The sequence below is a fragment of the Myxocyprinus asiaticus genome, chromosome 21, assembly GCF_019703515.2.
Source record: "Myxocyprinus asiaticus isolate MX2 ecotype Aquarium Trade chromosome 21, UBuf_Myxa_2, whole genome shotgun sequence".
Classification (NCBI taxonomy): Eukaryota; Metazoa; Chordata; class Actinopteri; order Cypriniformes; family Catostomidae; genus Myxocyprinus; species Myxocyprinus asiaticus.
In genome coordinates, this window is record NC_059364.1 from 18394318 (window position 1) to 18408911 (window position 14594).

General features: G+C 39.1%; 1 protein-coding gene across 10 annotated transcripts in view; it reads right to left on the minus strand.

Moving 5' to 3' along the window:
- The window catches only part of LOC127412128 (zinc finger MIZ domain-containing protein 1-like), a 143337-nt gene continuing 128743 nt past the window's right edge, over positions 1–14594 (minus strand). For 8 of the 10 annotated variants that reach the window (XM_051648237.1, XM_051648236.1, XM_051648243.1 and 5 more), the window contains 4 exons: positions 14188–14438; positions 13808–13974; positions 7270–7527; positions 1–5642 (listed from right to left, as the gene is read on the minus strand). In XM_051648237.1, coding sequence (XP_051504197.1) covers positions 5535–5642; positions 7270–7527; positions 13808–13974; positions 14188–14438 — 784 coding nt within the window. In that variant the 3' untranslated portion in view covers positions 1–5534. Of the gene's footprint in view, positions 5643–7269; positions 7528–11609; positions 12706–13807; positions 13975–14187; positions 14439–14594 lie in introns of those variants that run through there. The other 2 variants (XM_051648239.1, XM_051648238.1) reach the window with 2 other exon arrangements.

Genomic DNA, 14594 nt, shown 5'->3' on the forward strand with positions numbered 1-14594 from the left:
TAATTTCATCTGAATACATATTTATTAGATAAATATTAGGATGTCACAGCATCTAACTACATACAGTTTTGCAAGACTAAAAATCACAATTAGTTTTTTGTTGTTTTTGTCTTTTTTTCTTCTTCTGACCAGTTTAGAATATGAAATGATTGTACAACAGAATGTACAAGCAAAGACAACTGCAACGTTTGGTGCCAATCACCTCAGATTGTACCCTGTTTTTTAATTTTCCTGATCATGATATCAAAATTGTACAAACTCTGGATTTTGGTTACAATCTTTTGGAACCGCTCCTGGCCCTATTTTCCAAATTATTCCCCAGGATTTTTTTTCTTTTGTAGCACCTTGTTAAGTACACAAGAAATGGAGCAATACACTTAAGCTAAATATTACACAAATGTAAAACAAATGTGTCTCTTTTTACCCCCTCCAAAAATTCCTCAGTCATGTTGGATGGATATTTTACAAAAGTGAACAAATGCTGAGAGGTTCCACAGACGCTAACAAACACAGATTCATTTTACCCAATTTAGATTCTGATGGGAGGATGCAAGCTTTACAAATTCTAAATACACAATGCACATTCCCCTGGGGAAAATGAATACATTTCTGTTAATGTGTCTCTATTTATCATTTACATATGTACATGCATCCCTAATGTGCCCTTTCCCCCATTTTCTCTTCGACCCTCTTCGAACCCTCACCTGTGGCGAACACAGTCTAATTCATTTAACCCTTTCTGTTTCTGCCTCAGCACCCACTGTCACCTCAAAATCTGTACAGCAACAGTATGTGACAGCTCAGACTTCAGCATGAGCTGACTTTTGGAGTCTTAAAGTTCCGTTTATGCCTATTTGTGTCTACAAAGTGGGATCGACTATGTGGCAGTGCATCTTTGAAAAAGGATATACAAGTGAACTACAGACAGACTCTATACACCTTGAACCCACATTTTCCTGTCAGAGTTCTAAGTATTTCAATTGTCAACGACAAATATAATTTTTGTACATAATTCTACACCAAGAAGAACAGAAAAAAAATAAAAACTAATATTGCAATTCATAAAAAAAAATAACTTAAAATGGAAACATGTTTCAAACGGTGATGGACAGGTGACAGCCTTTGAGAAACATCAGTATCATGGAAATGTCATCACTACTAACATAAATACTGAAAATTATTCAAGCGCGCATTGTTGATTTGAAATAAAATCCAGAAAACTTTCTCTCATTAAAAAAAAAAAATCCACATTGCACAACTGGACACTGATAACCTTTAGTGAGCTGCTGTGTTATATAAATTGTATACTTGTTTCTGTAATATTTTTGATGGGTACGGAGTTAATATATAGCTTAATGTTATAGTTGAATTAAAATGTAAAATCTACAAATATAAAAACATATTCTAAAAAACATTTTCTTCATTGTTTGTTGTATAATTACTATGATTTTACATGTAAACAAAATGATAAAAGTGAGAAGGAATTACACATTTTATCAAATTCTATGGTTAACAACTTGGTTAAAAATAGGTTTAACCTTGTCAAAATAGGTTTGGGCCACCTTCTCAAATCAGGGTGCATAACTTTGGTAATCCATGGACATCTTGTGATACATGTACATATTTTGTACAATTGTAACAACAGGACCAAAAAAAAACAAAAAAAAAAAACATTCCCATAATTTGAACAATATATTGTGCATTATAAAATACAATTTTAACATGACAGTTCATGAATAAAGGTTGAATAAAAACATAAAACACAAATAAAAAAAATAAAAAAATCAGTCATACATTATCACTAAAATAAGGGGCGATTGGCAACACTGAATGTTTAAACATTGTATGCAGTTTGTTGAAAGAGAGGTACAAACATCACAAGCCTAAAACGACCAAGCCTCATGCATGGCGAGTACTCTCAGAGAAGGCAGATGACACAGGACTTATGGTGACACAAGACTCACTACTCTTTGAAATGTGAACTGCTTTCTTCTTGTGTTGTGTGACCATTAGCGTGGAGAATCCAAAGGACATTGCGGGAGGATGTATAGTCTATCGGAAGATGCGCAATTCCAAGATTACAGTGCTGAAAATGTTTTGTCTTGAGAATGAAACAATACATGCCGCGATGCCCTCTAGCATTTGTTTAACTTTGAACATGAATCATATTACAAAATGAGGTGAAAAGCTGCTGTTTACTAGAAAAGAACACATTCTCATGTGTCCTATGGCGTGACAAGAATGAGAGAATGAGAGTTTGGGAGTGTTGGAGGACTTTCGGAAACATCCATCATTAGTCTCTTAGAAGGGAGTGTTAGATCATTCTGGTGCCAATAGTCACGGTGATTGTGATATAAGCTTTCTTCCTTTTGTTGTCTCCTTTACAGGCTTCCAGGTGCAGTTTAATGCATTCTCTTGTGCTTTTTCAAGGGAGATGGACAGACAAACAGCTGAGGATATTTGACAAGGATTTGGGAAGCTGTGATGGTAGAGCTTGGAAGAGCAAACCTTCAAGAGATTGCGGACACACAGATGGCGGTACAGGAAGCAATATATATATATATATATATATATATATATATCTATCTCTATATATATATATATATATATATATATATCTTTATATATATATATAAACACACACACACACACACATACATACATACATACATACATACATACATATATATGTATGTATATAGTTGAAGTCAGAAGTTTACGTACACCTTAGCCAAATACATTTAAACTCAGTTTTTCACAATTCCTCACATTTAATCGTAGAAAACATTCCCTGTCTTAAGTCAGTTAGGATCACTACTTTATTTTAAGAATATGAAATGTCAGAATAATAGTAGAGATAATGATTTATTTCAGCTTTTACTTCTTTCATCACATTCCCAGTGGGTCAGAAGTTTACATACACTTTGTTAGCATTTGGTAGCATTGCCTTTAAATTGCTTAACTTGGGTCAAACATTTTGGGTAGCCTTCCACAAGCTTCTCACAATAAGTTGCTGGAATTTTGGCCCATTCCTCCAGACAGAACTGGTGTAACTGAGTCAGGTTTGTAGGCCTCCTTTCTCGAACACACTTTTTCAGTTCTGCCCACAAAATTTCTATCGGACTGACGTCAGGGCTTTGTGATGGCCACTCCAATACCTTGACTTTGTTGTCCTTAAGCCATTTTGCCACAACTTTGGAGGTATTCTTGGGGTCATTGCCCATTTGGAAGACCCATTTGCGACGAGCTTTAACATCCTGGCTGATGTCTTGAGATGTTGTTTCAATATATCCACATAATTTTCTTTTCTCATGATGCCATCTATTTTGTAAAGTGCACCAGTCCCTCCTGCAGCAAAGAAACCCCACAACATGATGCTGCCACCCCCATGCTTGGTTGGGTTGGGATGATGTTCTTTGGCTTGCAAGCCTCACCCTTTTTCCTCCAAACATCACGCTGGTCATTATGGCCAAACAGTTATTTTTTCTTTTCTTTTTTCTTTCATAAAACTAGAGGACATTTCTCCAAAAAGTAAGATCTTTGCCTCCATGTGCACTTGCAAACTGTAGTCTGGCTTTTTTTATGCCGGTGTCTTCTTGCTTGCTGAGTAGCCTTTCAGGTTATGTCGATATAGGACTCGTTTTACTGTGGATATAGATACTTGTCTACCTGTTTCCTCCAGCATCTTCACAGGGTTGTTTGCTGTTGTTCTAGGATTGATTTGCACTTTTCATACCAAACTACGTTCATCTCTAGGAGACAGAATGCATCTCCTTCCTGAGCAGTGATGGCTGCATGGTCCCATGGTGTTTATACTTGCGTACTATTGTTTTTATAGATGAACGTGGTACCTTTTGGCGTTTGGAAATTGCTCCCAAGATTGAACCAGACTTGTGGAGGTCCACAATTTTTTTTTCGGAGGTCTTGGCTGATTTCTTTTGATTTTCCCATGATGTCAAGCAAAGAGGCACTGAGTTTGAAGGTAGGCCTTAAAATACATCCACAGATAGGGTTGGGAGGGTTACTTTTGAAATGTATTCCACTACAGATTACAGAATACATGCTGTAAAATGTCATTTGTAACATATTTCATTAGATAACTCAAGGTCAGTAACGTATTCTAAATACTTTGGGTTACTTCTTAAGCACTGGTAGATTTTTTCACTTATTTTGACTATAAAAATTCTGCCAGTACAGTAAGACAAAATATACATTAAAAATACATTCTCTGAAAACCCTAAATATCTTATGCAGTGTTGTTTCTAAAACAAGATCAAACTGATCTTTTTTTAAGGATTTTTTGATATTTTTACAGGAAAACAATACAAAAATTATCATCAAGTATACGATTTTTGCCCTAATATCAAAGGTCTTACTAGAAAAAAGAAATTATAATCCAACGTGAATTTTCTTGATGAAAAAATATGATCGTGCCTGGTAACGTGCATGTAAAATGGCTAGAAATAGCATTTTATCTTAGTGTAAAGCTGACAATTTACACAAGGTTTATTTCTATTTCTTCTGCTCCAAACTTAATGCAAACGTAATTCTCTGTCTGTCTCGTATGAATGTAACACATCATAAGAAAGAGTTTCACCGCAGTTCAAATGCACTTTGGATTGCATCATTTATGTGTAAATGCTTTCCATCTGAAAGGACTAAATATTAAATGAAACAAATGACAATAAAATGCAAAGTAATCTCATCAGTAATCAAAATACTTTTTGAATGTAACTGTATTCTAATTACCAATGATTTAAATTGTAACTGTAGTGGAATACAGTTACTTATATTTTGTATTTTAAATACGTATTCCCGTTACTTGTATTTCATTACTCCCCAACCCTGTCCAAAGGTACATCTCCAATTGACTCTAATTAGCCTATCAGAAGCTAATTGCCTACAGGCTTGACATAATTTTCTGGAATTTTCCAAGCTAACTTAGTGTACGTAAACTTCTGACCCACTGGAATTGTGATATAGTCAATTAAAAGTGAAACAATCTGTCTGTAAACAATTGTTGGAAAAGTTACTTGTGTCATGCACTAAGTAGATGTCCTAGACTTGACAAAATATAGTTTGCTCATATTAAATATGTGGCTTGGTTAAAAAAATTAGTTTTAATGACTTCAACCTAAGTGTATGTAAACTTCTGACTTCAACTATATATATATATATAGTCTATTCAGGTCTTCTTTTTCACAAAAGGAAAAATCTTAATCTGAATTAAAAAAATGCTACAATACTTTCCTAGTGAGCAGACACACAGTTCTGTGTGATGTATTCATATGAACTGATTATAGCTGCACATGTATTTCCATTAGTATTGAAAGATATCACTTTAGTGCCAACCAACATGGCTGTCATATATGTGTTGAAAAGGTTGCTTGTAAAAGAGTGAAATATTTACACAAGGAAGAGGCAAAAGGATGGCTGTTTCCTGTTTACAAAGTACAGAGTCAGTCCTTAGAGTGCCTCTTGATTCCTGACAGCCAAACAAGTTAAGTCCTCTCTAAAAGGCCAATAGAAAGAAGTCAGTTGTTCTCAAAGAGGGAGAGCAGATCGTCATTGCTGCTGCTTGGGAGGTCAGGAGGGTCCAAGTATGACAGCAACTCATCTGGGTTCGCCAATTCTGGCAGAAGCTGCAGAGGGGGACATACAAGTACATTGATATTACAATGGACACTTTATAAACTATGTAAAGCAGAACATTGATTTTTTATTTTTATTTTTTTTACATTTAAAGGTGCCCTACTTAAATAAAAAAATACAAAAAATTACAAAAATAAAAAAAAATCACAAGTACACATGAGATAAAGACTCCTGTCATATCAGTAGCCTAATAAAATGTGTTTTAATTTACATGGAGCAGGTAGCCTCAAGGGGGCAGCCATTTTGAGATCACATGACCAACTGAATACTACTAGGTGTGTTTGACTTGAACTGCATTTTGATTTGCCAATCGGCGAGATTTGCCGGTTGCAGTCAGGGGAGGAGTTGAAAAGAGAGCCGTTAAGATGGACACTTTGCGCTTCTCGTCTGCTGAACTTACACCAGTCACAAAAGATCGTGCGATGTTTGCTTTCTTTATTGCAGACAAAGTGGAATTCAGATGTTTGAATTTTAGATAAAATAACCAGAAACATTGTTCATTTGAAAATGTTATGTGCTGTTTAATACAGTGTCTGCTGTGTGTACAAGAAAAAAGTCCTATAAAAGCCTGTATTATTTTAATATCAAGTCTGTATTTTTAATCATTTGGAATTTTTTTATGAATAAACATGATATGACAAACATAATATAGCATGATATAAACATGATGCACTGTTATAAAAAAACAGACTTGTGAGAGTTTTTGCCGAACTGGAGGTGTCAGAATAAACTCCATGGTAATGGCATACTACCATGCTACTCTTATACTGACATAGCAGAAGTGGTAAAAGTAGTATGTGAAGTATGCAATTGTGAACGCAGCCCATGAAACATGTGTAACCACTGTCATGTTGTGAGTCTGGCCAATCGTGAATGAGCTGTGTCATCGTTAGAGCTCGTGCAGCTCCTCTAGAGCAACTGCAGAGGCTGCACCAGCCAGCTGCTCTGGAATCGCTCTTGCGTTACTTTGATAGCATACGTCATGGTGACGCGGCGGTTCAAATCGGACAAAATTTCTAACTGATTCCACTATTAAACACGATATATAAAAAAAATGAAGCTGAAATATGGCAGACTGATGGCTTCAACATAAGCATATACCATTGATTAGCAACAATGGTTGCTCATTGCAGGTTTGTATTGAAATGTTTACAAGTTATCATAAATCAATTTGTCTATGGTGAAAATGAATAGGACTGTAAATAGACTGTTGTACTCTATAATAAACTTTCACTCTCTGAATAAATTAATCATGGCTATGCTATTTCTATGGAATTGGTAATCAGAAATATTGCTTTTGCATGATGCTGCTGCATCCACGCTGCTAGGTGTCAGTATAATCCAAATAACCGCCATATCGGCCAGAGCAAAAAAAAAAAAAAAAGAGGGCACCTTTAAGTCGATTTTGAGAATGAGATCTCAAAGATCTTAGCATTACAGGTTGGATGTCCTGTTTAAAGATTTTGCTCAAAGAACCTTTAATCACACATTCTTGGAAAGTTTGCATGCTTTGGGCTATGAGGAAGGCATGATTCTAACATGACTGCGCCATTGCAAGTAATGTTGGTAGCACATGACTCCAAAAATGAGAGAAGCACTATCGGTGCAAATACTCACATCCAGAGAAGGCTCGGGCAGGTCTGCAGGTCCCTGGCCACCTGCCTGCCCATCTGTAGCAGGGTTGAAAGTCATATCGGGATGTGGGTGACTGTTTTGGCTGGGCTGCTGTGGTAGCGGGGGCTGGCGTGGGGGCTGGGAGGATGGGGGGCCGCTGTGATGCAATGGCTGAACTGATTGGCTGTTGGGGTGTGGGGATGCATGCATGCCTGGCTGCATGGAAGCATGGGATTGATCAGCACTCACGGGATGGGGCATCTGCGGAGGGAGGAAAGAGAGGTGATGAGGGCAGAGCACTCCAACTGTGAGAACTCAAGTGGCAGGCATAGACAGACAGAGAGCAAGTGCCATGCAGATGATTCTAGAGCACATAAACAAAAATGTTCACCTAAATATGAAAATTCTGTCATCACTTACTCACCCTCATATTGTTCCAAGCCTGTATGACTTGCTTTCTCATGTGGAACACAAAAGGAGATCTTAGTCAGCATTCACTTTTATTGTATGGGGGGTGGGGGGAAAAAAGATGCAATGAAAGTGAATGGTGACTGAGACTAACATGCTGCCTAACATTTCCTTTTATGTTCCATGGAACAGAGAGCAAGTCATACTGGTGTTTGGAACAGCATGAGGGTAAGTAAATAATGAAAGAGCTTTCTCTTGCTACTTGTTCCTGAAACACATATGACAAATAATGACAACTCAATTTAATAGGTCTGTGAAACGATAACAAAATTTCAACTAATCAATTCACACATTTTTTTGTGATTAATTGCGATTAATCATGGTGCATGGTACATTAAACAAACATTAAAATATAATCATAAATATATTTACTTTATACTTTGTCTCAAAGAGCTTGCAAGAAATTGGTTAGTCACCATTTATTTTAATTATTTAAATATAAAAATGTCTATCTATCAGTTTTTTGCGGATAGATTCATCTAGACACATTTTTACAGGTATAAATCTTTGATACAATTATATGTATACATGCCATAAAAACATGTATCAAAGGGGAAGATTCAATTCCTATCAAGCTTTACTGGCAAAAGAGAAAAAGTGTACATTGCCAATGCATCTGTGGTGAGCAGGGCGGAGTCAAGCGGCGTCTGGGCAGAGCGAGGCCGGGAAGATAAGTGGCGAATGACTTTCATCTGCATGCCACACCGGTCTCGCGTTCCAGCGAGGGGCGGCGGGAGTACTTAAGGAGAAGAGACAGTGGCAGACGAGAGAGAGAGATGCGTGAAGCTGTTTGTGTGTATCTGCGTGTCAGTGTGGTGTTGCTGAAAAGCAAACCTTTTGTGTACTGCTGAAAAGCGGCCTTACTGTGTGCGACTGAAAAGTGCAACAATAAATGTCTACGTGTTTTGTCAAGCCGGCCCCAGCTTCCTCCTTTCCATAACTGTTACACTAGTGCCGAAACCCGGGAAGGAGGAAGGATGCGCCGTCCAAGGAATCCTCGCCGCTGACTGGGGGTTGCGACGCCGAGGGAGTGTTTGATCTGGTGGTGCTGGAGCCCCACGTCAAACGGCAACCAGAAGGAATGGCTAAGGGATCCAGTGCCGTCACCTGGCATAGCAGATGGAAGCAGGACAGCGGGCCGAGGACCACTCGATGGAGTATCTGGGGCCAGCAAGCTCCTCTCTCTGCTTTCTCTCTCTCTCTTTTGTTATTCCCCCCCACCCCCCCTTTCTCCTCTCTTTCGTCCTGTTCCCCCTCCCAGGCACGCACAGGTCGGATCCAGAGACCGGTGTGACCCGTTGATGCTCCCTCCCTAGAAATGGGGGGTGGGGGGGAGTAGATCACAGGTCGGAGAAATCCCTGACCTGAGATAGGGGTATGTGGTGAACAGGGCAGAGCTGAGCGGCGTCTGGGCAGAGCGAGGCCGGGAAGATAAGTGGCGAATGACTTTCATCTGCGTGCCACACCGGTCTCGCATTCCAGCGAGGGGCGGTGGGAGTACTTAAGGAAAAGAGACAGCGGCAGACGAGAGAGAGAGATGCGTGAAGCTGTTTGTGTGTATCTGCGTGTCAGTGTGGTGTTGCTGAAAAGCAAACCTTTTGTGTACTGCTGAAAAACTGCCTTATTGTGTGCGACTGAAAGGTGCAACAATACATGTCTACCCAGCTTCCTCCTTTCCATAATTGTTACAGCATCATTAGACACTATACATACAGATATAAAACAAATTGAATGCTAAAGTTTAATTTGCTGTAGTTTTAAACTTAAAACTATTATTTTCTGTGACTGCCATTCAGTCTCCATCACGCACACACTGGGTTTTGTGTTTGACACTGGTTCAGATGACAGTGGGTGAGATTTTTCGGGCGATGAGAAGAGGTATGGCAGCTTGCACGTATCTCTCTCACACCTGGCTCACCACTTGCGTTGTGCGTAATGAATAAGCATAAACTGTTCCACACATTGAGTTTCTGTGCTAGGATGTGCAGCTGAGTTAAGTGTGTACCTCTTGGAAATTTAAATATGCCAATTTTAGCCACAAGAAGTGTAAAATGTATGAGTATCGTAAAATCTTGAACTAATACCAAACATACAAAATGATACTACACAGACTGCTTGGGGTAGAACTTGTTCTTAAAACAGATGGGGAGATTTTGGGTGTGTTCCAAAACCTAGTGAGCTGCCTACGGAGGCGGCATTTTTAGGCATCATTGGCACGCTGCCGATGCGAAGGCTGTTCTTAAAAGATAGGGATATTAATTATGCTGTCTCCTAAGATGCCTCATTTTGGCCAAATTCTAAGGTATCATCGTATGTATCCTTTCCCGGATAGGCGATCCCATATCCCATAATGACAAGCTTGGTGGAAAAATAAATCAAATATAGCGGACGAGCAAGAACATTTTTTTTTATTATAAATGTACTTATAATTCATTCAATACCGAAAAGTATCAATACAAAATAGTTTAATATGATAGAAAACTGACTATTTTACCCAAAATGTGTGCGTACTGTGGTGGAGCGAAACTATTCTTTAAGGATCCTTCACCACCTAATTACACAGAGAGAGAGAGGGAGTATAAAATGGCCGTTCATCATAAGGCAGGGGTGCTACAAAGAGGTGTGACTTGAGTTGACACGTGTGGTTGAAGCAGAGTCATGAGCTGAGCTGTGGTTTAAGAAGAAAGTTTGTCTTTTGTGTATCAGTGTTGGGAAAAAGGAAAGCGATTTGAGGAGAGAAGAAAACAAAAAGGGATTGATTAAAAGGTGCTAATCACTTGAAGTGTGGCCTGCATCAAGTCGTCGAAAGCTTCAAGTTTAAAAGGAGTGGCGTGTGTTTCTAGCAGCCTGCTGACCCGTCGAAGAGCTCCACAGCCAAGTTGACATTCTCTCTCATGTCTAATTCTCCCTCTACATGCATTCACCCACATTACAAGATGTATTGCTTTGTTTTTTTATGTTAAATGATTATTTGCTGTTACTGCTCATTTAGTGTTTTCTTTAGTTTTTGAGACTTTTGGATTATTGTTTTTGTTTACTGAAATATTTTGTCTGAGTATCTATTATTGAACAATATATATTTAGAAACTTGAAACCATGTCGTGAAATCTTTGAAAATACTTTTTCTGCATTCATTTAAATTTCGTAACCGGTGGCTTTTTGAGTTATCTAGGTTGAAACATTTTCTTTGACAGGCTTACTCCTGTCTGGGGCCCAAATGTATTGATTCAAATGTGATTATTTAATTAAATTATTTATTTAAATTAATTTATCACCGTTACAGAAGTGGCGCCCAAAGAGGGACTGAACTTGATCACTTGAAACTTGGACATTTTTACATTTAAACTTGAACATTGAAGTTCAATTTATTTTGAACAGGGGCATTGGACTCTTGAAATCTAAACTCTTTTTAACTTGTTTAAACTTGTGATAATTGTGATTTATTGTTGTGATTTTTAACTTGAAATCTGAACTCTAAGTGTGTGAAATTGGTGAACCATTGATTACTTAACGTGTGAGTTGTTGGACTGAACTTGAACCCTGGAATGGTACAAGGAAATCACAAATAAACCTGAATTTAATTTGAACATGGACTCTTGAGAAACTTAGTTTTTAAGTTTCTGATACAGGTATTTGGACATTCAAACATTTGATATTGTTCACTTAACTTTTTGTGACTTTTGATTTGTGAAGTGTAAATTTGGTGTGTGACTTGTGTGATCTGTTAATTTCTCCTGAACCAAGAAACCTGTTTATTTGGTTTAGAAAAAAAGTGATTTTTGTGAGATTTGTGAGTCCTTACGTAACATGTGAGTGTTGGTCTGAGCTTTAACTAAAACCATATTTTGCTCTATGGGAAAACAAAAAGTGCCAGGTAAACATTTTTGAAAGTGTATGGTTTACTTTTTTATTGTTCAATTTACCATATACTCACGCACAATACAATTCACTCATTTATTGGACATTGTACACATACAATTTTTTACACACTACATCCAGCAAACACACTGAACATGGCAGATTTCCTACCCCTCCAATCCACTTGCATGCAGAGTGAAGCTTCAGAGGATGCAACTTCTTTCTGACCTCTTCGCATTCCCACCTATCTCCACAATTCTACCTAGCCTTCAGTAAAGGGTTCTTCCATTCCACATGATAATCTGAGTGGAATACTTTCAACTTTGACATCAGAAATGGACAAACTCAAGATTGCGGTAAAACTCATGGTTTCAAAGGAACTTAAAAGAGTCAAGGCTACCTTAGTGTCGAGTGTGTTGCATGGTGAAGCAGTTCTAGCTCTAGATTCAGCAGGACATTACATCTAACCTGGTGAACTCTCAACGGAACTTTGATCAGCACCCACCTAGAAATTGCCCACGCTTGACTTCAACATTTACAACCATCAGCCCAACAAATTGCCAGCAAATGTAGTTCCAACCCAAGCCTCTCCCTTCTAAGTTGCATCCCACCCCCAACCTACATTCATGCTGCCACAACCTGGTGATCATTAGCAATGCCACATCCAAGAGACCAAAGCTCAGGGGTGTACTTTTCAACCACCATGAACAGATGTTCCTAAACATCGGGTACACATTGCTGCAAACCTCATTCCACGGGTCCTTCAGTACTATCATGTCAACACCACGAGTGACCATGTAGGGATCTTTAAAACTTTTAAAAGACTCAACAAAGTTGCATTTTGGCCAACAATGTGGACTGATGTGAAGAATCTTGTCAAGGGCTGTAGGAAGTGTCAGCTTGACACCCTTCTCTCCCGCCAAAGATCTTCACAGCAGAAAGCACCCTCCGAAAAGAGAAAATTTAAGAGAAGGAACCACTCGTGGGAAGACACCCAAAGACCTGGGGTGAGACATTGCCAATGTTCCTTGCCAACCATGGGTTGTCTTCTCATGGGGGGGAGAGTGTGGCAGAGTGAAACTACGCACTGTTCCTTTAAGGATCCTCCAGCACCTAATTACACACAGAGAGAGAGAGGGAGTATAAAATGGCCTCTCATCATAAGGCAGAGGAGCTACAAAGAGGTGTGACTTGAATTGACACAGGTGTGGGTGAAGCAGAGTCGTGAGCCGAGCTGGGGTTTAAGAAGAAAGTTTGACTTTTGTGTATCAGTGTTGGGAAAAAGGAACGCGATTTGAGGAGAGAAGAAAACAAAAAGGGATTGATTAAAAGGTGCTAATCAGAAGTGTGGCCTGCATCAAAGAGTCATCGAAAGCTTTGAGTTTAAAAGGAGTGGCGTGAGTTTCAAGCAGCCTGCTGACCCGTCGAAGAGCTCCACAGCCAAGGTAATGTTTTCTCTCATGTCTAATTCTCCCTCTGCACTCCTGTAGCACTGCCCCACATTCAAGAGGGTACATGCATTCACCCACATTACAAGATGTATTGCTTTGTTTTTTTATGTTAAATGATTATTTGCTGTTACTGCTCATTTGGTGTTTTCTTTAGTTTGTGAGACTTTTGGATTATTGTTTCTTTGTTTACTGAAATATTTTGTTTGGGTTTGAACAATATATATTTTGAAACTTGAAACCTTGTCATGAAATCTTTGAAAATACTTTTTCTGCATTCATTTACATTTTGTAACTGGTGGCTTTTTGAGTTATCTGGGTTGAAACATTCTCTTTGACAGACAGACAGACTCCTGTCTGGCGCCCAAATTTATTCATTCAAATTTTATTATTTAATTGAATTATTTATTTAAATGTATTTGGGGGCCGCCACCGTTACAGTACTATGTATATTTATGCTCATTAGAGAATTTCGTCGTTCCTCAGTTGCGAAATAATTTCGGTGTCCGGTGCACTGCACGTGAGGGGCGCTAACTGAATGACACGTGGAGTTGTCGCCTACGTACGTTCCAAATTGCTATCTTATGAGGCTCCAGTTCAGTTTTGATTCTGCCATAGAAGACAGCTGCCTTTGTAGGCAGGAGACAGCTAGGCAACTCACTAAATTTTGGAACAGACCCTTTGTCTACAGTTCATGTTGGACAACAAAGCAAACAAACATCAGCCCTACATGTTGCTGTGCAACCCAAGGGTTTGAGGTGATTTACCGAGTCGGGCATGCCGTGGCCTAGAGACTTGTCGGGGGCCATGAGGCTGTTGGGCAAGTCTGGTGGATGGGAAAGCTGGGGTCCATGCATGAAGTCATTCATGGGAGCTCCGCCACCAGAGTTACTGTGGGAGAAGTCAAAGTTTCCATGGCCCTGGTAACTATTGCCTGATGCACAAAACAGAACAGCAATGAGGAGCTATAACCTCAGGAGTTTAGAGCTAGAAAGATTTAGACAGTTTGGAGAGCAAACCAGCCTGTTAAAAGATTGCAGGTTGCATAAAATTGTCCTGTAAAAAGTAAGCTTGCATAAAAAAATAAAGCTGTAAAACACTAAGGACTATTTTATTAGACAGAGTATGAGCCTGATTGGGTGCTGACCTCTAACTTGGCCCCCATATTCGCCATTGTTTCCCCCGTGATGCGGGGGGAGGGAGGTGTAGGGTGAAGGGCCAGGACACAGCTGGGCGATCATATCCATCACATTTGGCATGATCATTTGACTGGGACTCATGGTTTTAAAACGCTTGGCCAAAAGGCCATCTGGGTCCTCCTTTATATGAATGTCAGACTTTATGGGCACCGGCCTCCAACTACATGTTGGGTCGATGGTGACCTCTTCAAACTCTGAACTGGAAGAGAGAAAAGGCAAAGAGAGCATGTTTAAAAGGAAGTGAAAGCTCATGAAAGTTTCAGGTGAAGGGATGGCTCTAGATTAACAACTGCATCATAACCTCAAGTGTGTTTTTAAAGGACTTGATGTGACTTTGAAAAATTGTGGTGTCCAA